This window comes from Carex rostrata, chromosome 2 (assembly GCF_964058835.1).
Source record: "Carex rostrata chromosome 2, lpCarRost1.2, whole genome shotgun sequence".
Classification (NCBI taxonomy): Eukaryota; Viridiplantae; Streptophyta; class Magnoliopsida; order Poales; family Cyperaceae; genus Carex; species Carex rostrata.
The window spans coordinates 13083138-13109432 of record NC_135919.1 but is presented as its reverse complement, the minus strand read 5'-3'; the positions used below and the strand labels follow the sequence as shown (position 1 = coordinate 13109432).

Genomic DNA, 26295 nt, shown 5'->3' with positions numbered 1-26295 from the left:
GGCGAGGCTACATGGTCACAGGGGTAGGCACTTGCCTAAATTATAGGCTTGTCTACCCCAGCCAGAGCCCAAAGCCAATAGGCATAACCCAGCCGAAAATATTATAGTAGAGGGTTGCGACGTGAAGAAAAGAAAGAGAGAGAGAAAAAAAAATTCTAATTTGCTATGTACATATAGAAAATACAACATATGTACATCTAACCGTTTTTATTTTGCCATATAAATTTTAGAATATTTGTAGATACAAAAAATAAAGGTAAGATGCAGTTAAAAAAAAATAGAGGTATTTGAACTATCCTCTTCAAAAATATAAATTATTTCTAAAAACAGTGATTTTGTATCTATTCAACAAAAATAGTTAAAAATTCTAAAAGAAATTTGAAATTTTATCTCCAAGCATATTTTAATACAGATATCATGTTGATCGGTTTGAATCGACTGTATGAACTTTAAAAATAGAGTAATAGGATGCGACATGTTTGACATGAGGCATTTGAACCCACCTCTTATACTAATTAAGTTCATCCTAAAATTTATTATTTATACAAGATGTGTGTATATAATTCACAAAAAAAAATATAAAAATTAATATAATCTTGCCAATGTTGTACCTTTAATCGAATGGCATAGATCTCATGATCTAATTTAACGAACCTTGATGCATTCTGAAAGATATTCAAATTGTATAAATTTTCAAATAAGTTGATCATTCGAATTCTGAAAGATATTCAAATTGTATAAATCTTGCCAATGCATTCTGAAAGATTTTTTTTTAGTAATAATCATCAAATAATTAATTAATTATGCATAGCTAGTCCAATAAATAACTTTTTTTTTAATTAACCATGAATACATTGCACATCACCTGCTAATATTATTAAATTCATTAAATTTTCAAATAAATTAGATGTGTAATCAACTTCATCACAGCATCACGAATGATAATATCGGAGTTTGTTTAATATTATAGTACTAAATAAAAAGCTGACAAATTCAACAATGATCAATTACTTGTTGTTGATATACAATTTTTCAATTTGTCATTGTCAACATATCAATTTTTAAATGAAATATTAATTTTCTATTAAAAGTTAGTTCGTTGGTTTTCCATTTCATGGAAACTTCAGAATTACGGGAAAACTTTCCACGAGCTTATTTGATACGTCGTTTTTGCATGGATTGGTTTGTTCTTTTTTATTTCCACCACAATTCTCATATCTACATTTATTCGTTGGGAAAAAGTATGTGGATGGACCCAATTATTATTTTCAATGAGCACGGTTAAAATATCTACACTGTTTTCGAGCCCCAAACAAGCTTCAAATTTTTTACATCCATCTGCAAAGTTCAAACAATTGATTTAAAGTGCTTCAAGAAAAAAAATATTATATTTTTGAAAAACTTTACTATTTTTTTCAAAGGTTTAAATAGTGTTTATCACGTTATAGCGGACTGATTAAAAAAACAGTGCTATACCCAAATAGCGCTGCTATAGCGCGGAATAGCACGCTATAGCGCTGATAGCGCCATAACTTTTATGGTCTGAAAACGCTATAGCGCGCTATTTAATTAGAACCCTGATTTTTTTAGATAAGTATCAAATCAATGTTTTTCAAAAATTCCGAACCATAAAAAATAGAAATTTTGTACTTATCTAAAAAAATAGTAACAAAAGTAAAAAAAAATGGTATCCAAACACATTTTAATATAAAGATCATGCTGAAAGATTTGAATCGATTGTTTAAACTTTGAATACGGATATAAAAAATATGAAATATGTATGATCAAGACACAAAAAGAATGGGACATTTTAACCCTACTCTTTTATAGCATAAATCATTCCTATCGTTGGTGCATGTGTGAAATTATATGGATCGACATGCATCAACAACAACTTGTTGATTTTAAATGGAGGGTTCAAATGTCTTATCGCAGCTCACATCCTTTATCTTTGTTTTCAAGATTCAAATGGTTGATTTGAAACGCTAAATATGATCTCTATATTTAGACATCGATTTTGCACCTATTTAAAATATATATATATATTCTCAAAAAAATATAAAATCTAGTTACCAAACACATTATAATATAGTGATCATGTTGAGTAGTTCAAATCGATTGTGTGGACTTTAACAATGAAGATAAATAATGTGAAACACAATAAGATGTGAAATACAAAGGACAATTAACCTCCAGAAAAGAAATACAAAGGATAATTGAACCTTCATCTTTTAAATGACAATGATAAATAAATGAATATTCATTATTAGTTAATTTAATACAATATTGAGGAGTAAACTGAGAGATAAGTACTCAATGCTCTTGAAATATTAAAATTTTGTTAAACTCATCCAATCATCACGTCTCAATGTTAAAAATCCATTTTTAAAGATTATTTTTTGTTAAAATTCACTCAGTTAGTGATTTATTCAAATTACACTAATAATTATTAATATGAAATCTATCACTGATATAAAAATAAGATCTTCACAACTGCTCTCACAGATCATTTCCACGAAATTTTCATAACTATTCTTACCTATTACATAATAAGTATGTTCATACGAACACGTATTGATTCATCATTTTTATTTATTTATAATATTCTATCCAATCCCACGACAACAAATGAAATGCACATGACAAATTGACCGCTTTAATTACTGTCCTCTTATATTAAAAGTCTCGCCAATCACTCAATAGTCAATTTTCCAATTCCAAATTCCAAAACCCAAATTAGAAAGCAGGGGGTATTTTTGGCAAAAGTGTATGATCCTTCTATCCTCAGCGCCGGTTGCCACCTGCTGCATGCATGCAGATATGAATAAAAAATATAACACAGTCTCCAACAACTACTACCTAATACACCCGGTCTACAAGATCTGAACCCCCGCGACTTAGGTCCCAAAGAAAGGATATGAATCTGCTGCTTTTCCGAATCTAACCGTTCAAAATTTTATATCCACGTATCTCTATAAAGAAACTTTTTTATGCACAAATCTCAACAAATTTAAACGGTTAGATTCGGAAAAGCAGCCTGCTGCTTTTCTTATAGAAAAGCAGTTGATTCCCCAAAGAAAAGATACAGAGATCGAGACCCCCTTCTCTAAAGACCGCTTTTGGTGGCAATCTTTGTAATATAACCCAACTTAAATCCCATATTTAGAGTTTCAGACGATCCATCCTCTGCGGCTCTCCGCGGAACAGCCTTCGAACCGCGAGTCCAGATCCTCTGAAGTGACCTCAAACTTTGAGTTTATATTCTAACTGTCCGATCATAATCCGGACCAATCTGGCCAGAGGAACAAAGCTACGCTTTACTTTAATATTCGTGTAAAAAGATCTGACGGTCTAGATCTAAACTCAAAATTTGAGTTACTTAAGGAGGTTGAATTCTTCGATAGCTGCGCAGTGGTAAATAACGCGAAAGTCCGTGCCATTTTTTTTCTGCCGCTAAACATAGTACCGTGACACCGTCTCTATCTTTTCGTTTTTTTCGGAATGCAACAGGCTCTGTTTGGATATGGATAAATATAATAATAAATAATAATACAGAATACTGAAAACTTGGAAGGGAAATACTTCGGCTCTCATCACACAAGCTAGCTTTCGGTCGGAGGCGTCGATGGGAAACACCAGCGCTCGGGAGATGGCGAATGGCTCGGATTTGCTGGACGAGAGAGCAGACGGCAGAGATTGCCCGATGCCCGTCGCGCGCGAGATCCCGCCGCCGGAGAGCCCCAGAAGGTCCCAAACGCCTTTCTTGTTGGCCCCGCAGGTCAGAGACTGCTCTTAACTTTTAGAAAGGGGGATTTTCTTACAAGTTAATTGCGTAAAGTTGTTATATAATGCAGCTCAAATTAGTGAGAGCAGGATCACATATGTTTATTGATTTTTAAAAAGCGAGACGTCAGGAGTACGACCCAAAGAATATAGCTTTGGCCTGATTTTGATCTTTCAATTGCCATAGAAATTGTTGTAAGAGATTAAGATTTTGGTTTTCATTATTTACCCTACCTTTTGTGTCAAAATCGGATCTGTCTACTCGGGATGAACATGCTGCTTAGGTTTAGATTGCAATTTAGACCTTAATATACTGTTGGTCTCGGCGTTTTATGTTGAATCTTATCAAATTTTAATTTTATTTTGGTAAGAACCAACACCTTTTCCTCTTTCTCGGGTATTGTAGTTAAGTGCTACTGTATTTTTTGTAATTAAGTCCCCCAAAAGTATTTCTTTCTTTTCAGATTATTTCTTAATAGCAACATTTTCTTTTTGTTTGGCAGAGAAGCTCCTAGGCAGATAATAGCAGTATTAAATAGTTGTATAGTAATATGCAAAGCGACCAAGTTGATCTCCATTTCTGTTGTTTTGACCCTGTGCACTCATGTTTACACTGGAACAGTCTTAACTTCTCACCAGTTCATGACACCCTTTGATTCTCTTCATGATGTTTTTTTACGTCTTCTTCTTATTTAGTTTTCCGTCAGATTCTTTTGAGAATTCTGTGTTTGCTTTCCTAAGAGATCATTTATTTATTATTTTTTTTAATTGGCAGTACTAGTCATTTATTTATAGAATTGTATAGTCACATGTAAATTTGCAGCTGCTCCATTTAATTGCTTCGAACATTCTTTCTACCACATTGCATTTCTTGTCGCCTTTAGTTTAATCCATAATATCCTTATTGCATTCTTCAATGACAAAACGACAACATGATATGACCTGTACAACTAACTAACAAGCGAATTTAATGGAACTCAGAACCCAGTGGCGCCGTTGCTCAGGCAAGCTGACAACTCTGGTGGAATCCATTACAAGTGGACAAATGATTCAAATGGGCCCTACATGGGAGAGCCGCTGGGGAAGGGGATCCCGACACTGATCACGTGGAGCCAAGGAGGAAACATTGTTTTTGTCGAAGGATCGTGGGACAACTGGTCTACAAGGTGAGTATATTTATGCATTTGGACAAATAATAATTGCACGCATCCTATTCACATATTTACCCTTGCAGATTCAACAAATTACAACTAGAACAGGTTTTTGTACAGAAAGCGAGCCAAGAAAGGAAATGACACTTTGGTATATCTCTAACAGATTCGGAGAATGTTTTGTTTACAAATATAAACAATAAAATTTCAGAAATGAGAAACTAACTTTAAATTTCTGAAAAACATAGTAAGTTCCGCAAACTTTGAGTGCGGCACGAACAAATAATGCAGACATCTGTATTTTTCAGAAGCCCTTAACCGCTATTAAGTAATTCTCTACTGGACCTGTGTACAGTTTAATGAAGGCTGCCTATAAAGATAATGGTTTGATATTCACTTGTGCACCGCTCTAAGGGTGTGGGATATCTTCAAGATTTTCCAATTTGTTTTTTACTTAATTTCTGTTCTTTACATATCTAAAGTCCCTGTATTTGATTGTTACTGAAACAGGACCGGTGCTGCTGTGGGCTTGTTTAGGAATAAATACATGGCCATAACTTAATACTACACCCCTATTAACAGGTAGCAACTTCTAGAAAATTTATGAGCCCAGTTAACCTAAAATGAACAAAAAAGGAATAGTGATGGCCCAAAACTCGCATAAGCAAAAATAAGAGGGAAGGAAGAAGAAAAGAGGAAGTTCATTTGCTTTTGATTGGGTAAAACAACCTGCATGCAGTTTATTCAAGTTTCAACCGAGAACCTAACAGGAAATTTAAATCGGAATTGGCAGGACACCATTGCAGAAGTCAGGCACGGATCATACGATTCTATTGGTGCTGCCATCTGGTACTTATCACTACAAGTTGATCGTGGATGGAGAATCAAGATGCATACCTGATCGCCCTTGCATGACTACTGAAGATGGTCAAGTTTTGAATCTCCTTGATGTCACTGTAAGAAACAAAGGCTCGACTTTTGCTCCGTGCGACCCTCAACAATTTTTTTATCTTACTACAATATTTTTTATCATCATCCTGTCCCTCTGTTAGTAATCTGTGATAATATTGTAGGATTAGAGGGGGCACACAACACATTGTGTGTCACCTGCAGAGGTCAGAAGTAAATGAACTCTTTTAATACCATGTTGGCAGTGTAGCATTTTTCATATTCTCTGTTGCTGGTTGTAACGCATAACATGTCTGCGATCCAAATCCTTGCTGCATTTCGTAGTTGTAAAAGAAATAATAAAAGTTTAGGGGGTTCATTTTTGGACAATCATCATTGCTAAGCCAATTTTGAAAAAAAAAAAAAAACTCTTATTAGATTAAACTCTCATCCTCCAATTGTTAATTTTTTGTTTTACAGTGATCTGATATATTTCTCATCATCATATTTCAATGCAGGATTATGTACCGGAGAGTGTAGACAGCGTCTCTGCATTTGAGGCCCCATTATCACCCGAATCGAGCTACGACCGACACTTCCCTGGGGAAGAGGAGTTTGCCAAGGAGGCCCCACTGCTACCCTCTCAGCTTCTCGAGCCGGTTCTCAAGAACTCTGACGATCTAAGCTTGGTAAAACCGCAGCATGTCGTCCTGAACCACTTGTTCCTGGAAAAGGGGGTTACCCAACGATCGATGCTTGCACTTAGCGTGACCCATCGGTTTCAGTCCAAGTATGTGACTTTGGTCCTTTATAAGCCCATAAGGAAGTGAAGCCAAATGGGTTCGCTCTGGTTTTTGTTCGTGCTTGTGAATATTGTATAGGGATGTTGCTCATATTTTGTGCTTTCTGCCCTTCTCCCTCCACCCAACCCCCTCTTCTCTCCAACTGTCACCTTTTTTTGTGCAAAAAGGATATGATATGACAATGTAGTGTGTGGTTAATCTGGCTTTCAGACGGATGAAACCAGTCTATAACAGTAGGTTTTGGTTCAATTGGATTGTTAGTTCTCCTCCGCAACTTAGCGGTATAAGACGATGTGACTAGAGTTGGCTCTTCCAACTAGGGTTGCTTTAGTATGAAGGAAATCCAATTAAAGTTTTACTTGGGGTTTCCTTAGTACATGTTCAATTTGTTTTTGTACAGTTGATCTTCAGATCCGGGGCCATTTGCAACCGTCCGGAAGCATTTCACGGTATCCTTTTTCTCTTCTAAAAAAATGAAATTGTAAAAGGAAATAACCAAATGTGCCTTTCGCTAATGCGGACTAGGGGTGGTCAATGGTTACGGTACGGGTAGGTAAGAAACGTATTCATAATCATATTTAAAAAAATATATTTAATCTTATTTATATTTTATCCTTTTATTAAGAATTAATTTTATCTTTATTGTTTAAATTGTCAGATATAAAGCAGTAATAAATGAATAACGAATAATATTAATATAATAATAAATATTATTATATTTTACAAATAGAATATTAAAACTCATTTATTTTATTTTATACATTACTAATATTAATCTAATAATCACATTACTAATACAAAAGAAATCTGCAATTAATTCAAACTAAAATATTTTTTATAAAGTAAGAGAATTCGAAACCATGAGTATTTCTTTGATTACTAAATAATAAGACATGTAAATAAAAATAAATATTTTACATTTTTCTTATAACAAAAAATATACATTAAATAACAAAAATATATAATGCTCAAAATTATTATATAAAACACCATGGAAATAAATTTTATTATCATTAATTATTGCTCAAATGTTATTATATAATTACCGTTATCCTAGATAACGGGTACGAAATAGTCTTTAACCGTACTCTTATTCATTTAGTTAACTAGAAAAAATATTTATCTTTATCAATACTCATACTCAATAAGCTAATGAAATAAATGACCTTATCCATATCGACCTTATAAAATATGGTACGGATCAGGTAAACAGTGAAAAGGGTATCATTGACACCCCTAATGCAGACCCTCAATCTCCTATCTCGTTAGGATGAACCCGGTTTAAACTATCATTATCGTCGAATTAAAAAGATCAAAAACTATATTTTGGAAATGCTAATCATTGTCGATTTTGCTTAAAGTTTCACTAATGTTGACAAAGACATTTACAAATGTATTACGTATAGATTTAAAATTATTATAAAGTTAGTGTGTTATGCTCACTAAGAGGTGTATGAATTTAAAATTAGTGTAAAACTAGTGTGTGAAGTTCAAAGGGTGAGTTGGTGAGCACTACTCTAAAATCTATTGTATTGATTTCAAATGATGAATTCAAACTATTAAATTGATCTACTTTATGAGTGATGTGTGCACATACAAATTTTTAATATTTTGAATTCATTCAGTAAAAAGTCAAATGGTAAAAAATTAATAAAAATAAATACATTAAAATAACTTATAAACTTTTATTTTGTTTATATTTGACTTACTAAATAAATTTCAAAATTTCAAAATTTTATATGTACACACATCACTCGTGAAGTAGATCAGTTTTAACAATTTGAATTCATTATTTGAAGCCGATCAGATTTTGAAATTATACTTATCGTATCCTCTCGATGAACATAGCACACAACTAAATTTACTCTTGAAATTATATAGAATCCTTATTTAACACAATAAATCTGTATATGATTTGATGTTCTTTAGCGTAAAAAAAAAAATGGAAATCGAGGGCAAAACTTCCCCGTGAGATATTACGATCAGATCTCTTCTCAACCGCATAATAAATTTTAGCCCTATTTAATACGAACAAAGAAGTTCATACAATTTTCATATGAGTGCTAATTTTTTTTAGAGCATGGCAAAAGCTGCCATTGGAATTCATTAAAAATAAAGAGTTTCAACAGTACACAACTACAAGGGAGCTGAAATTCAAGAAAAAGACAAAAGTAGCTGTCTATAATTCTATATCCCGCCAACTATTTTCACTCGGTACCAGTTCCTGTGCTACAACATATCAGTACCATCATTCTATGCCAGAAACAAAAAGAAGCACCCTGAACCACAATGAGGAGTGCTATTTTAAGAGCAGTAATTCTCCTATTTAGTGCGAGAGAAAATTTTGCATCTTAATGTTCGATTTGTCCTTTTTTAATTAAGGAAGTAAAGGAAAAAAATATTACAACGGAGACAATTAGGTACAATTAAACTATTAATTACAACTTATAAAGGAAGTTAAGAACACAAATATTGCAACCAATAGACAATATATCTTAAAGATGGGTGGTTTTTAGTGCATGGAACCAAACCGTTTTCTTATACGAAATTCAATGATCCATTTTAAAAAAATGTTGCAATGTTTTCACGTTTCTCATCAGATGAAAGCCCATTTTTCTTTTGAATTCTGATAACAATCTCCGCAGCTTTATTCACACAAAAAACTCCGCACAAATTATGTCCTTACCACTTAGTAACCATGCGATCAAGATTTGACTCAAAATTCGTAAATTCTGAAATAACTAAATAAAATTCATCGGATTATAAAATAACTAAAGAAAATTCTGAAATTAAACAAATAGTGTGCTTTTAAGCATTTCCAAATTTGAGCATTATATTGTAGGTTATACTCTTACATATGCTAGATAATGAAAATCTTATCTTTATAATGATTTACTTATTATTGTATGATATATTTTGAAAATTTTACCAATTATGTTTTTTTAATTAGAATTCGGTGAACTAAATTTAATACTTTTTATAATTATATTTTATAAGTAATTATAACACATCATGTATACGATACAAATATAGTATACAGGTAAAAGAACTTCATTAACACTCTTACTGCAACATAATCACTACTACATGGTGAGGTTACAGAAAATCTATTTTCTCATTTCCATAGAATTAAACAAGGCCAGCATATCAAATGTATTAGATACTTTCTTTTAAGGTGGATTTGCGCACAGAAAAGTTACTGCATTTGTAGTTCACTTTTTTTTTATTAAGAGCGTTATTTAATTTAAAGCAAAGAAAAAAAAACATTTATCAAGGATAAATTAGATATTGAGATACAAAATTTTCTCTCAAGCGGGAATAATCAAATTAGTGCGCTTAAAATAGCATTTTCTTTTTCATATTTGTAAATTGTAATGACAAGAATATACTATATATCTAGTCTTAATTATCAAATGAAATCAATGACTGAGATCCTCCAGGCCTCCAGCCAATTTTTTTTTTTATTTTGCTCGTCCAATTCGAGGTTTTCTATTTCTGAAGGGGCAACTCATGTGCCTTATTTCTCTTACATTTCTCCCAATAACTCTAACGCACGCTTGGCCATTCAATCTCCCAATCCATTATTCTCTGTCCAAGTTTCTCTCCTTTTCACACCAAATATATCTACAGAAGTGATTAGACTTCAGACTTCTCACTTCTCAGTGCTCCCATTTTATAATGCACGTCAATTGTGGATCAATATAAAAATTCATGCACGATCTTTATCATGTAGCTCATATTCCCCCCCTTTTTTTCGATTTTTTCCACGATGAATACTGTAAGGCACGGCGCGATCAATCTTTTCAGCAACTAAATGTGTTGAAAAGTTGTTCGCACCATCGAAAAAAATATTATGGACAATCTCAAGTGTTTCCATATATATATAATGCACAAGACTAAATGAAATTGATCATACATTTCATTAGATAAATAGGCATTTTAATAAGATATGTTACAAAATGATATAAAATTATTATATATTTTATTTGGAAAGGTTTATAAAATATTTGTTTTTAATTTGAGTTTTACTATTTTTATACCAACATAGACTTCATAATTATAAAATGTTAAGTTGAAATGATAATACTACAAGAGTGTAAATTAACATTTGTAGTATATAAATGCTAGCATAGCGCTCTTACGCTTGTGACGCCGCACTGCACACACACTTCCGTCTTTCGACTCTCCCTCCCTGTTTCTCTGACTTTTATCTAATATCTCATTAGTTACTGAATTCAAATCTGATTTGCTATTTTCTTTTCTGATCATAACAGAAATCCTAAATGTACCCATGCTTCTAGGAATTGAAATTATTCATGTCCTAAATCACATCAATATTTCATTATTTCTACAACTAATATTTTTCATATCCATATAGTGTGAAGGAAAACAAAAGGCCAAGTTCTTAAGTAATTCGAAATTGTTCCTTCTCTATTCGATAAAAGGCCTTTCGGTGTTAGAGATAGGAGATAGGAGATAGAAGATGGGAAGACATATAAAATATTAATGCATGACGAATGAGTAATTGGTGAAAGGCTGAGAGCTATATATTATAGAGAATGGACGCAATTATTTTTTTATCTTATCTCCCTTTTAAAGAGAAATAGAGCTCTTATTTGGCAAAAAGAGAAAAAAGAGCTTTTTGTCAGGGATAAAAATGGGTTTGGGGCCTTGGGCACATTACTAAATAAACAAAATAAATTATCTGATGGATTTTTTTTTTCAAATTTTCACAATATTTTCTACATTAACAACCACATATGTGAACAACGAATGGGACCAGATCATTTGGTCCGGTTCTATTGATATCTTCTAATGGAGGTCTGAGTACAAGAGAGACAAAAAAGAATGATATCTTCTAATGGAGGTCTCGTGGATTTCACAATCTCTATTGAGATCAAATTAATAATTCGATCATAATAATTTTGAAATGAATTTACGAAAATTATTGAGACCAAACCGTTAATTCATTATCAAGAAAATATGAGATCGAATCATTGATTCGATCTGATCTGTGATATCGAAAAAAAAAAAACAGTCCTTATTTCCGTTAATTTTATTTTTCTAATTTAAAAAAAAAAATTAACATGAAATCTCTTGCTCCAACAAATTGACATTTTTTTTCTAACTTTAAAAATTAACTTGCTCCAACAGTTAATATTTTTTTTTATTAAAAAGAATGTATATTGATGACTTAAAATGAGAACACTATTTTTAAATATTCATAAATTCTAATTTCAACTTGCATTCAAATGACAAGTGCATGATCTTACTGTGTAGTATTAATTGGAGGTGTTGATCTACAGAGATAGTGTATTAAGTTTTAAACAATTTTTACTAGTCTATGTTATTGGATTTTTAAAAATGGTTGATAGTTGCAAATAGGGGTGGCAATGAGCTGCTAAAGAACGAGTTAGGTCTCACTAGTAATAAGCTTGTTTATGGATTAAGCTCAGCGAGTGATTTTGAATTTTAGGCGTCGAACTGAAATTGCTGCTCAAGACTGACTCGTGGGTTGTCCATGCAAGCCAAGTTGACTCGTTACTAGCTTGGAAGATTTATAAATTTGTATATTTTCTTTCTTGCTATATATTAAATTTTCATAACACATCTTATCAATTATAGTTAAAACAAAATAATATTTATATGACTAATTATTGAAAAATACTCTTAATTCAACTGAAATTAAGCAATCAACTACTATAAATTAAGTTTACAGCTAAATTTCGACATACAAAAATATCAAAATTCTAAATTCATACAAACATATTTACATAATAAATTCATGCATATCAAATATGCCACGAGAGGAGGAATGGATGGAGCAGATGGCGAGACTGGATGATGAGATGAAACAACTAGGGGTCATTCAGCAATAACGGATTAAGAATGAATGATTAAGAGCTTAAGGAGTGCTAAGGAACCGATGTTCGATTGTCTTAATCCGTAGATAAAAGTTAAAGAAGCTAAAGGAAGGGGTATGGGTGCCTTAAAGTTCGGACAGAGAATTAAGATCCGGATAAAATGAAGCTAAAGGAGGTGTTCTTAATCCGCGCTAAGGAACCGGTGTTTGATAGAATTAAGCGGTTAAAGAAGCTAAAAGAAGCTAAAAGAAGCCTTTGTTGCCGAGGAGACATCTAGATTAGTAATAGCAGCAGTAAAAGAGGGGGAAATTTTATATAATGCCATTTTTTGAAAATCTATCAAACAAAATACCCCTCCTCTAAAATTATTAACAAAATGCCCTTGTGACACTAGTGGAAAATATGGAATCAGGATCGGTTATATATGCATATCAGTATCGGAATACAACCGATCCTGATGAAGGCGATACTGATACTATCAGGATCGGTTTTTTATTTTTTAAAGAACCGATCCAAATAGTAACTATTAGGATCGGTTGTTTATTATAACGGATCTTAATAGCAGTTATCTGGATCGATTTTTCTTAACGAACCGATCCTAATAGTTATATTCTGGATCGGTTTTTCTCATATCCTCATAATTAAAAAAAAAAAAAACTTTTAGGATCGGTTATTATTTAATAACCGATCCTAAATTTTTTTTTTTTCAGATCATAATTCCAAAAAAAAAAAAACTTTTAGGATTGGTTATTATTTAATAACCGATCCTAAATTTTTTTTTTTTGAATTATGATCTGAAAAAAAAAACTTTTAGGATCGGTTATTTTTTAATAACCGATCCTAAAAGTGTTTTTTTTTACAATTAGGATCGGTTATTTTAAACAACCGATCCTAATAGTGGTAATCTAGATCGGTTGTTTAAAATAACCGATCCTGATGTTTTATTGAAGCTAAAAAAAATATTTTTATTTATTTGACCAGCTTCCATATATATTTTGCATCCTAGATTTTTTTTTTTGCACAGTAAGAAGCAATAATCAAATATCATATACACATCCTAAATTAAATATCATACACGTCTTAAATTATTACAAAAAATTCATGTTCATACAAAGTTTTGTGAAGCATTACATATTATAACAAGAAATTTAAATCCAAAAAAATTTAATTAACAAACATACAAGTGACTAATTGAGCTATTTCTTCAATTAACACACATTTATGCAATTAATGTAAAACACAACAATAAAAAAAAACAATAATTACCTCTTTTGCAATCACATCACTTAAGATTAGAAAAGACCCGACAAACAAAAACAAAGGTAACAATTAGATGGAAAAATATTTTACAATAAAAAATACAAAAAAAATGTGTTTTTAAAAGTATAATAATGAGAAAATTAGATAAAGCTAATACCATGATAGTTGATCGGCCGGATGATTAAGTAACTTGAGCGAGATGTTCTCAAAACTGTAAAATAATATACAAACACCATTAATTAATTTTTGAAACAATAAAAAAAATTAAAAACTGAGAGGGAGAGAAAGAGAGAGAGAGAGAGAGAGAGAGATGAAAATGAGGAAGAGACGGAGAGAAAGAGAGAGAGAGACACGGAGGAGAGGGAGAGACAGAGACACACAGAGAGAGACAAAGAGTACTGAGGATTTGAGAGGGAGATACGGAGAGAGAGAGACGCTAAGTTGAAAATGAGAGGCGCGAAATGAAAATAAGAAGAACCCTAAGCAGGTTATATAGGGAGTTATCATTAGGATCGGTTGTTTATAAAAAACCGATCCTGATACTTTGAAAAAAAAAAGTATCAGGATCGGTTTATAAAAAACCGATCCTGATAATTTATATAAGAAAAATCACTGAGGTAAACCCCACTCATATTGATGGTCTATCAACCATCAAACAGCTACCATTTATTTTCTTTTATGTTTGGTAATGCATGTACACGGATAAATATTAAGAAAAATGTGAAAAATATAAAAATTATTTATTTGTGTTTGTATGGCCAAATCAACTCTCTATGATCAATTTTGTACAATTTTATTATTATTAATGGCATCAAATTGTTAAATGAAATGCAGACCGTTCATTTCTGCATGATTATCCAACGGTGGGTCTGTAATTAAATGACATGTAATAATTTTTAAAATGATCAAGATATAACATGGAACATTAATAACGTAAAAGTGTCGAAGGCCCGACAACTATAAGTTTTGATCCAACGCAAACTATTTACGGCCGTGCGATGTTGCTATATTGTTTTGCTTTGATGAACTAGCAAACGAATCCCGAATTGTATCAAATTTTATAATGGTGAAATTAATACGACATTCTTTCATTTTAACGGTTCCGATCGACCAAATGCTGATGTTCGTATTCGTTCCTTCACAACCCCACACAACAAGGATTCAAGTCCTATATATATTATTATATGGCACAAGTCATTGATGCATCATGCATGATTGTATAAAAAAATTCAATAGTCAAAATGACTTCAAAATGAAATATCAATGTCAAATAATTAATTATATTATCACATAAATTTTAATAATATAAATTACATTACTTTTCATCAAAAAAAATTTATAATTGAACCATATGCCATATACAACAGCCACATATATATTCTATTAATCATCACACTAATTACATATAACACAAATGCCTAATTACATATACTTCTCATTATTAAAATTACAAACATAAATATTTTAAAATATTGAAAAAAAAACTAATTATAAAATGAAATTGCTATCTCAATTTTGAAGTTGTCACTGTGCCAATTTGCTTTTAATCCGAACAGAGCATTTTAGACTACATACAGCGCACCACACAAAGTTGGTTCTGCAAAAAAAAAAAAAATAGTATTAGGATTGGTTATTTGAAATAACTGATTCTAATACTATATTTTTTTTTTTCAAAGTTGGTTCTGAAAAAAAAAAAAAATACTATCAGGATCGGTTTTTTATAAAAAATCGATCCTGATACTAATTTATTTTTTGCAGAACCAAGTTTGCAAAAAAAAAATTGTATCAGGATCGGTTGTTTATAAAAACCGATCCTGATACTATCATGATCAGTTCTTAGAAAAAACCGATCCTAATAGTTCAACTATTAGGATCGGTTTTTTCTAAGAGCTGATCCTGATAGTATCAGGATTGATTTTTATAAACAACTGATCCTAATAGTTGAACTATTAGGATCAGATTTTATAAAAAACTGATCCTAATAGTTCACAAATTAGGATCGGTTGACTAAAAAATCCGATATAATTAGTTTTTAGGATCGGTTTTGTTCAGAAAACCGATCCAGATAGATATTAGTATCGATTGTTTCATATAGCCGATCCAGATAGGCCGATCCTGATTCATGTTTTTCCACTAGTGTGAATTCCAATATTTCTCTCCCTTCCCCTTCCTCCTCTTTCCTCCCTGTTACTTTAATTCTTTCCCTTTTTTCCTTTCTCCTCCCTCCCTATCTGTGGAAGTATTGACATGTATCCGTGAATTGTAGATTTGAATCATAGATTTTGAGCCGGTATGATTACCCACAATGCGCCAAGAGTATTCATGTGTTCTTTAAATTATATATTACCAAAAAGTTCTCGCTTTGTAAATTTGTGGAACATCATGTTGACCATGATTCAAATTAAGTGAAACCAAACTTGTTAACTCGTCTTCCAATGGAGAAGCAAGCGATAGTGCTCTACAAACTCTTATCTTTTATAGATGCCAAGCGAAGTTGCTTCACATTGTAAATCCAAGTTCATGTTATAGCATGACAATGCAATCTACTCGTTAATTTTCAGTCAATAGAAACTTCACAAAGGTGGTATACAATCAATCCAGAATGAGGTTGCATGCATTTACCGAATGTTATTGTAGAGGGGTTCTGAAACACAAGGTTGTTAGCATGTTCTATAGATAGCAAATACTTTTTTTATTGGTGAAAGAAAAAGTTCAAGAGGAGGGTAAATCATTTGTACACTTATTCTAAATAGCTTGTATGTGTATAATTTGTTTAGTTAGATGTGACATACATTCTTTTGCCTATTCCACAATCATGTTTTTTTTTTCTTCTCAAAAATATATCTTTGACACATGCACATGTATACTGTTACTACTTTGTTTGGTACAACAAGTTATACAGGCACTAGTGTAAAAACTGGAATCAGGATCGGCCTATTTGGATCGGTTATATGAGCCAACCGATCCTAAAAGGTATTCGGTTTTCTTAAAAAAACCGATCTTAAAAACTATTCAGATCGGGTTTTATTGTCAACCGATCATGATTTATGAACTATCAGGATCGGTTTTTTGTTAGTACTGATCCTGATACTATCAGGATCAGTTATTCTAAATAACCGATCTTAATAATTCAACTATCAGGGTCGGTTGTTTATAAAAACCGATCCTGATAGTATCAGGATCGGTTCTAACAAAAAACCGATCCTGATAATTGAAATATCTCAAATAAATCTTATTAATTGAAATATATCATAAAATAGCATCTAGATCGGGTCTATACATAATAACCGATCCAGATAACTTAAATACATCTAACAAATTAAAATATATCAGAAAATAGCATCTGGATCGGTTATGTACATAATAACTGATCCTGATAGTATCTGGATCGGTTTTATTGCTAAAAACCGATCCTGATAGTATCTGGATCGGTTTTATTGCTAAAAACCAATCTTGATATTTTTTTTTTTTTTTTGCTTCGTGTACTAAAAACAACTTATTTTTTTAACGAGGATTCAATCAATGGCTGGTTTACGAATTCAGTTTTCCTGACCGACCAAAAATAAATTATTTTACTAATCAAATAATACAAAAAATGCAGCGTGTTTTGGGGTCACAGGTCAAGTTAACCAACCACGTACCCACTTAATAAATATATCAAGTGGATTCAATCAGCGCTTAATAAATATATTAAGTGGCGATATCGATAAGGGAGCGCTTCCCACTGTGCCACTGTGTTATCCTGCGAATATTAGTACAATACGTTAATTCAGAAATCAGAAACCACTTGAAATATATATATATTTTTTTGCTAATACTACAACTTACCCCTCAGATCTGAGACAAACTAAGAACTATTAATAGGAAACTATAGCTTACAAATATTAACAGAACGTTAATCTTTATTGTCTGTATCTTAGACAAACTAAGAAAGATTTCAATGTTCCATTAAAAAAATAAACAATATCAATGTCCCCACTTTTTACTTGCGTTATACACCATAAATATATATCTTTGTAATTATTGTATCTTAGACGTAATAACAAAAATTTAATTAATGAATTTAATATCTCCAATTTTTACTTGTTTTATATACCATTTACTCATGAAATATAAATTAATTATGAACACATTATACTATCAGGATCGGTTTTATTGCTAAAAACCAATCTTGATACTTTTTTTTTTTTTTTTTTTAAGAACCAACTTTGAAAAAAAAAATAGTATTAGAATCAGTTATTTCAAATAACCAATTCTAATACTATTTTTTTTTTGTTTGCAGAACCAACTTTGTGTGCTGCGTTGTATGTAGTCTAAAATGCTCTGTTCGGATTGAAAGCAAATTGGCACAGTGACAGCTTCAAAATTGAGATATCAAATTTCATTTTATAATTAGTTTTTTTTTTCAATATTTTTTAATATTTATGTTTGTAATTTTAATATTGAGAAGTATATATAATTAGTGTGGTGATTAATAGAATATATATATGGTTGTTGTATATGGCATATGGTTCAATTATAAAATTTTTTTTGATGAAAATTAATGTAATTTATATTATTAAAATTTATGTGATAATATAATTAATTATTTGACATTGATATTTCATTTTGAAGTCATTTTGACTATTGAATTTTTTTATACAATCATGCATGATGCATCAATGACTTGTGCCATATAATAATATACATAGGACTTGAACCCTTGTTGTGTGGGGTTGTGAAGGAACGAATACAAATATTAGCATTTGGTCGATCGGAACCGTTAAAATGAAAGAATGTCATATTAATTTCACCATTATAAAATTTGATACAATTCGGGATTCGTGTACTAGTTCATCAAAGCAAAACAATATAGCAACATCGCACGGCCGTAAATAATTTACGTTGGATCAAAACTTACAGTTGTCGGGCCTTCGGCACTTTTACGTTATTAATGTTCCATGTTATATCTTGATCATTTTAAAAATTATTACATGTCATTTAATTATAGACCCACCGTTGGATGATCATGCAGAAATGAACGGTCTGCATTCCATTTAACAATTTGATGCCATTAATAATAATAAAATTGTACAAAATTGATCATAGTAGAGTTGATTTGGCCATACAAACACAAATAAATAAATTTTATATTTTTCACATTTTTCTTAATATTTATCTGTGTACATGCATTACCAAACAAAAAAGAAAATAAATGGTAGCCGTTTGATGGTTGATAGACCATCAATATGAGTGGGGTTTACCTCAGTGATCTTTCTTATATATAGTATCAGGATCGGTTTTTTATAAAAAACCGATCTTGATACTATTTTTTTTTCAAAGTTGGTTCTGCATAAAAAAAAAATACTATTAGGGTCGGTTTTTTTTATAAAAAACCGATCCTAATAGTATCAGGATCGGTTTTTTATCAGGATCAGTTTTTTTATAAAAAACCGACCCTGATTATTATTATTATTATTATTTTTTTTTTTTTTTTTTGCAGAACCAACTTTGAAAAAAAAAATAGTATCAAGATCGGTTTTTTATAAAAAATCGATCCTCATAGTATCAGGATCGGTTTTTTTTATAAAAAACCGATTCTGATACTATTTGTTTCAAAGTTGGTCCCGCCAAAAAAAATTAGTATCAGGATCGGTTTTTTATAAACAACCGATCCTAATTATAACTCCCTATTTAACCTGCTTAGGGTTCTTCTTATTTTCATTTCGCGCCTCTCATTTTCAACTTAGCGTCTCTCTCTCTGTCTCCGTCTCTCCCTCTCCTCCGTGTCTCTCTCTCTCTTTCTCTCCGTCTCTTCCTCTCAAAGCCGAGCCTCTCGCACCTCCGGCTCAATTGTGTCAGTTTTTAATTTTTTTTATTGTTTCAAAAATTAATTAATGGTGTTTGTATATTGTTTTACAGTCTTGAGGACATCTCGCTCAAGTTACTTAATCATCCGGCCGATCAACTATCACGGTATTAGCTTTATCTAATTTTCTCATTATTATACTTTAAAAACACATTTTTTTGTATTTTTTATTGTAAAATGTTTTTCCATCTAATTGTTACCTTTGTTTTTATTTTTAGGATCTTTTTTAATCTCAAGTGATGTGATTGCAAAAGAGGTAATTATTGATTTTTTTATTGTTGTGCTTTACATTAATTGCATAAATGTGTGTTAATTAAAGAAATAGCTCAATTAGTCACTTGTATGTTTGTTAATTAATTTTTTTTGGATTTAAATTTCTTGTTATAATATGTAATGTTTCACAAAACTTTGTATGAACATGAATTTTTTGTAATAATTTAAGATGTGTATGATATTTAATTTATGATGTGTATATGATATTTGATTATTGTTTCTTACTGTGCAAAAAAAAAAATATTTAGGATGCTGGCCAGCAAAATATATATGGAAGCTGGTCAAATAAATAAAAATATTTTTTTTAGCTTCAATAAAACATCAGGATCGGTTATTTTAAACAATCGATCCAGATTACTACTATTAGGATCGGTTATTTTTTAAAAATCCGATCCAGATTTCAGATCCTCATTCCAAAAAAAAAAAGAAGTATCAGGATCGGTTTTATATAAAAACCGATCTTGATAGTGCGTATCTGGATCGGTTCTTATTCAAAAACCGATCTAGATATGTTATTTTTAATAAAAAAAAATCGAAAATATTATCAAGATCAGTTTTATATAAAAACCGATCTTAATAGTTTGTATCTGGATCGGTTCTTATTCAAAAACTGATCTAGATATGTAATTTTTAATAAAAATAAATTAAAAAATATTATCAAGATCAGTTTTATATAAAAACCGATCTTGATAGTATGTATCTGGATCGGTTCTTATTCAAAAACTGATCTAGATATGTAATTTTTAATAAAAACAAAATTTCAAAAAAACTATCAAGATCAGTTTTATATAAAAACCGATCTTGATAGTAAGTATCTGGATCGGTTCTTATTCTAAAACCGATCTAGATAACATCTATTAAGATCGGTTTTATTAAAAAACCAATCCTAATAGTATCTATTTGGAACGGTTCTTTAAAAAATATAAAACCGATCCTGATAGTATCAGTATCGCCTTCATCAGGATCGGTTGGATTCCGATACTGATATGTGTATATAACCGATCCTGATTCCATATTTTCCACTACTGAGGAGAGCAACCAATAATCGAAGATGGACTTAATTATGGATCTATGGGCAAAGAGGCAGCACATGAAGATCTTACGGATCGATCTCCTTGCCTTGCCAAGCTATTTACTTATTTATGCAGTGAATTTCTAGTGAGCTTTGGAATATTTTATTTCCTCCTTGGAGAACCAATAAGAGGCTTTTACACATTCGATTCGAGGAACTCCACTTCATCCCAATTGTGACCTCAAGACCCAGCCAAAATGAAACGTTGTTCATAGTGTGGTTTGCAATTAATAAAGAAAAGGCACGGTATTTAGAGTCCAAGAGAAGTTGGACGACGCACCCTTAGTCATGATTTCATACTATCGAATGGATAATAATGTTTTTCAAATTTCATATGCAATTTTTAATACAGATTAAGAAAAATATGCCTCTGGAAAGCTAAATCATCAGTCTCTATTTTGAAAGCTCAAGCGAGTATAATTACTCTGTAGTTCGTGCCCCTATATGTGAATTACAAAAAAGGTACCTTATTGGTTGGAAAAATAAGGAAGTGAAAATATATTTTTTTATCGTTTTTCTTGTTTTGGAAGAGCAAACTGGAGGGGGTAACTAGAAGGAAGGAGGAGGGAGGGAGAAAGGAATAAATTATTGGGGTTCACAAGGATATTTTGTTAATAATTTTAGAAGAGGAATATTTTGTTTGATGGGTTTTAAAATAAGGACATTATATAAAATTTTCCGTAAAAGAGGTCCCCTCCATTTCCGGGCCAGAGCAAGAAATAATAGAGCAAAGAATATGAAATCTTGAAAAGCCGATCGGTTTCTTGAATTTCAGCCCAACGTGTCTCATACCTTAACAGGGCAAAACATTAGCAACAGTATTTAAAAGAAGATTTGTCATGTACGGGTCTCTTAGACAGCTGTGATACCAACTTTTTCTCAAATTGACGGTAAAATATTTAACGGTGGAAATTAAGAACATGGCACAATGCTGTCATACTTCTGATGGCAGCAAGTGTGAACTAGAAGCGCCGACAAATACGACGGAGAGCACGCCTAGGAAACGTGGCAGCTATTCGTTGGTTATTCGTACAAAAGCGCACCAATTATCCGTTTTTTTTTTATGTACCACCCTAATAAATAAGAATTAAATCAATACCATCCGTTATTTCCGAATTCAGATTCCGCCACGTTCGCAGAGTAGATCTGCGAACGGGTCGCTACCCGTTCGCGTAATGGATCAGCGGACTGACCCGTTCCCGACGACCCATTCCCGACGACCCGTGCGCGTAACAGATCGGCGGACGGATGACCCGTGCGCGATCTGACCCGTTCCCGACGACCCGTTAGCGATCTGACCCGTTCCCGACGACCCGTTCGCATGATAGATATGCGTACGTGGCGAATCCGGATAAAAACCCCTCCGCAGTGGTTTTTTTGCTCTGTCCCTGTCTCCGCAGCCGCGTCCAGCACAGCAAAAAGGTAATTTTTTTTTTATTTAATTTAATTTTGTTAAATAATTTAATTTAATTTAGTTAGTAAGTAGTTTAGTTTTATTAGATAGTTTATTTTAGTTAGGTACCAAAATAGTTGTATATAAATTAGATTAAATTTTTTTCTAGTTTTAGATAGTTTATTTTTGTTAGGTACCAAAATAATTGTATATTGTAAATTAGATCAAAATTAGGTACCAAAATAGTTGTATATTGTAAATTAGATCAAAATTAGGTACCAAAATAGTTGTATATTGTAAATTATATAAAAAATAGGTACCAAAATAGTTGTATATTGTAAATTATATCAAAATTAGGTACCAAAATAGTTTATTGTAAATTAGATCAAAATAGTTCTATATTGTATATTGTAAATTAGGTACCAAAATAGTTGTTTATTTTTTTTTGTATTTTTGTAAATATTTGTGTTAATTAGATGAAAGTAGTATATTGTGATCTATTTGTAAATATTTGTGTAATTTACGATATACTATTATTTGTGTATATTTTTTATTAAATAGTAGTATATTATAAATTACACTAAAATAGTAGTTTAGTTGGGTACCAAAATATTTGTGTATTTAAACCAATTTAGAATTGTGATTGTATGTATAATTTAGAAATTATATTTAGAATTTAGAAATGTACCTATTTAGAAATGTACCAATTTACAAATCGACAAATTTAGAAATGTTGTATTTAGACCAAAATAGAGTATAAATGCATCAATTCAGAATTTATTTTTTTCTGAATTAGCGTAGATTGTAAGATTTTTTACCGATTCATTCAAGAATGGTGATATATTATTGAATTACCATAGATATTTGTATTATTGTTAGATTTGTACTATTTGAAATTATCAATAGAGGTCAAAATTGATAAAATTGTTAAATTTGTTGTTAGTATGGCGTCAACCAGCGGTACCAATCAAAATCGGACGCAAGATGATTTACAGTTAGATTTATCACTGGCCCGTCACGTATTTCCAAATATGACGGAAGAGAGTATCAGTCCTCTTTGCTGGTATAAATTCGAGGAGCACAAGATGAAAAACGCATATGTAAGTTTTTGTTTTGAGAAATGCAAATAATTTTAATTTTCATTTAGATAAAAATAGGTAAGTTATATGTTTGTTTGTTTTGAAATTGAATGCAGACTCATACCTTGACGAATACGCGGAACAATCAGATGAGTATCCTCTACGACGACCGATACGCTCCCGTGTTGAAGAGTTTGGGTCTGTGGCATGTCTCACAGCTGACCCCCATTGTCGCAGATGTCGCTCTTCTATCTGCGTTGGTCGAGAGGTGGCAGCCGGAGACACACACATTTCACATGCCTATCGGAGAGATTACGGTGTCTCTCCAGGATGTCAGCTGTCTCTGGGGACTGCCTATTACTGGACGGGCTGTGACGGGTGTGGAGTACGGGGACTTCACAAAGGACGTCGAAGAACTGTTGGGACCCAACCTGATGAAGGAAAGGTCCCTGAAGAGGTCGAAGGTTGCATCGAAGAATGACATCAGTATCCCTCTTTTGCGGGCGGCATTCAGGTAAGTATTTTTTTTGTAATAGTAAGTATTTGATTGTGATGCTTCATACTCTGTACTAAATTAGTTCGTATATGTAGTGGAAAATTGGAAGAAGATGCGCCTGAGGAGAAGATAGATCGGTGGACACGTGCTTACATAATGGAGTTATTCTCTTGCTGGTTGTTCCCAGATTCCTCTGGGAACACCGTCCCTGCTTGTATGCTACAATGGCTAAGGGACTTGGATGACCCTCCACAGATGAATTGGGGTGCAGCAGTTTTGGCATGTCTGTACCGAGGCTTATGCATTGCGTGCCGGGTATAAATTACTTTCTCTTCTTATTATAAATAAATTATTTTCTCTTATCGAATTTAAAAATAAATGCAACTTGTATAAAAATAGGTCGACAAACAAGGTCTGTACGGACCGATTGGTCTCCTTCAGCATTGGTCGTGGACGAGATTTCCATTTGGTCGTCCACAACCACTAGACGAGGGTTGGGCTCCAAACTGGGGTCGTCCGGACGGGGAGACCTGTCCTGCGTATGCTCAGAGATTCTGCGCCAGAAAGACCTTTGTCGCGACCCCTCACGGCAAGCCTTCGGGAGTTTTCTTTTTCAGAACTCAATTCGAGCAGATGACTCCAGATCTACATGTCGAGTGGCGACCGTATGATTTTCGCGTCACAGTGTATGAAGAAGGTGAAGAACCTTACTCTTTCCTCACAAAACTTCCTTCGATCTGCAGTCGCGAGCGAGAATACTGGTTTGCTCAGGTGCGACTAGATTTTTTTTATTTTCTAGTTTACATTTCATAAACATATTGTAGTTTAAAATTGAAACTTAGACACATAAAATATTTGCAGGTGCCGCTTATCTACTACCAGGTTGTTGAGCATTATTACCCTGGACGGGTAATGAGACAGTTTGGTATGGCCCAGTATTTTCCAGTCCCGGATCCTATCACAAAGGACGACTGGTATGATCTTCACCAACCGTTGTGCACTACGGTCATGAAGGATTGGCGGACGGAGCACGCCTTGCATGTACAGCGACTAGAGGCTATGAGTCTGGATGACATGGTTCCTGATATGTACCAGATTTATGCTTTCGAGGAGTGGGACCAGCAGTATCGACAGTGGTACCAGGAAAATTGTGCATTCACGGTGTACATGTTCGGTCTCATGTCAGAGATCAATAGGAAGCCGCTTCATGTACCACGCGACACGACTACCCCCAGTATGGTTTCATCCCTAGCAGTGGTCCGGCTGCACAGATTGTAAGTTTTTTTATATTTTCTACTATATTATTTCAATACAGTTATGGTAATCATCTTTTGAAATATTGATGAAATGGTTTATTCACAGTTATGGTGGGGAAGGTCATGTTGTGCATATCTGCACCTCCGGTGGTCGTCGCGGGGTACAAAGACCAGCTGGACAAGATCCTGCGGCTAGCAGATCTTCCAAGATACGAGGATTTGGCAAATATGAATGATGAAGATTCTGCAGAGCAGATGAGCACACCAGAGCCGGATCTTTCAGAGATCTTGTCTGCACCGACGCCTGAGGCAGCATTTCAGAGTTTTGGAGATCGAGTGGTACGTGCATTTTTCTAATAACCTACTTATTGAGAAACCAAATTATTCATTTATTAACAATCTATTTTCAGGGAGATGAGCCCCGGTTCGAGCCATCACAGGATTTTGAGCCGACTCAGCCATCGCAGGATTTTGAGTTTGACGTGGGTTCGACATATGATACCATATACACTCAGGGTTACTCTTATCCTCAGTTTCACACACAGGATGATCCACCACCAGAGGACAGTGCAGCAGTGTACCAGACGGAGACAGCTTCATCCTTAGCAGAGGCTGCTGCAGCTTCTATTTTCGGTCCTGTTCCTAGCTCATCTGAGGAGGTTTTGTTTGGACATATACCGGAGGAGACCCCACCACAGCCATCGCGGCAGTATACGCCTGCTTTCAATTTCTTAGGTTCGGAGATTGAGGAGGTACCGGAGGAGTTGGGGCGCGGTAAGAGACATAAGATCAGGAAAGACCCGTACACACCATCGACCAAGTAGTTATTCGGACTGTTATGGCTATTTGGACTTTTTGTTCTATTCGTACTATTTGGACTGTTATTTAGTTATTATCATGTTATTCTGACTGTTGTTTGGTTTATGCTTGCTACTATATTATCTAGTTATCATGTTATTCTGACTGTTATTTGGTTTATGCTTGCTACTATATTTCTTAGAATTCGAATAACAAAAAAACACAACTTCTACTACAATAAAAAAACGGCATAGGTTCGGATAAAAAAAAAGCACACAATTCTACAATAAAAATTACAACTTCTGTTACAATAAAATCACAACTTCTACTA

General features: G+C 32.8%; 1 protein-coding gene across 1 annotated transcript; it reads left to right on the top strand.

Moving 5' to 3' along the window:
* Positions 1 to 3528: 3528 nt before the first annotated feature.
* On the top strand, positions 3529 to 6853 carry LOC144575893 (SNF1-related protein kinase regulatory subunit beta-1-like). The gene is made up of 4 exons (XM_078326148.1): positions 3529 to 3778; positions 4765 to 4949; positions 5728 to 5890; positions 6341 to 6853. Exons 1-4 carry the CDS (start codon positions 3626 to 3628, stop codon positions 6650 to 6652), a joined length of 813 nt encoding a protein of 270 aa, XP_078182274.1. The 5' UTR covers positions 3529 to 3625; the 3' UTR covers positions 6653 to 6853.
* Positions 6854 to 26295: the final 19442 nt, after the last annotated feature.

Coding starts and splice junctions, on each gene's coding strand:
- LOC144575893 (XM_078326148.1), top strand. CDS start 3,626: ATGGGAAACACCAGCGCTCGGGAGATGGCGAATGGCTCGGATTTGCTG. Junction 3,779..4,764: donor CTTTCTTGTTGGCCCCGCAG/GTCAGAGACTGC, acceptor AATGGAACTCAG/AACCCAGTGGCGCCGTTGCT. Junction 5,891..6,340: donor TGAATCTCCTTGATGTCACT/GTAAGAAACAAA, acceptor ATTTCAATGCAG/GATTATGTACCGGAGAGTGT.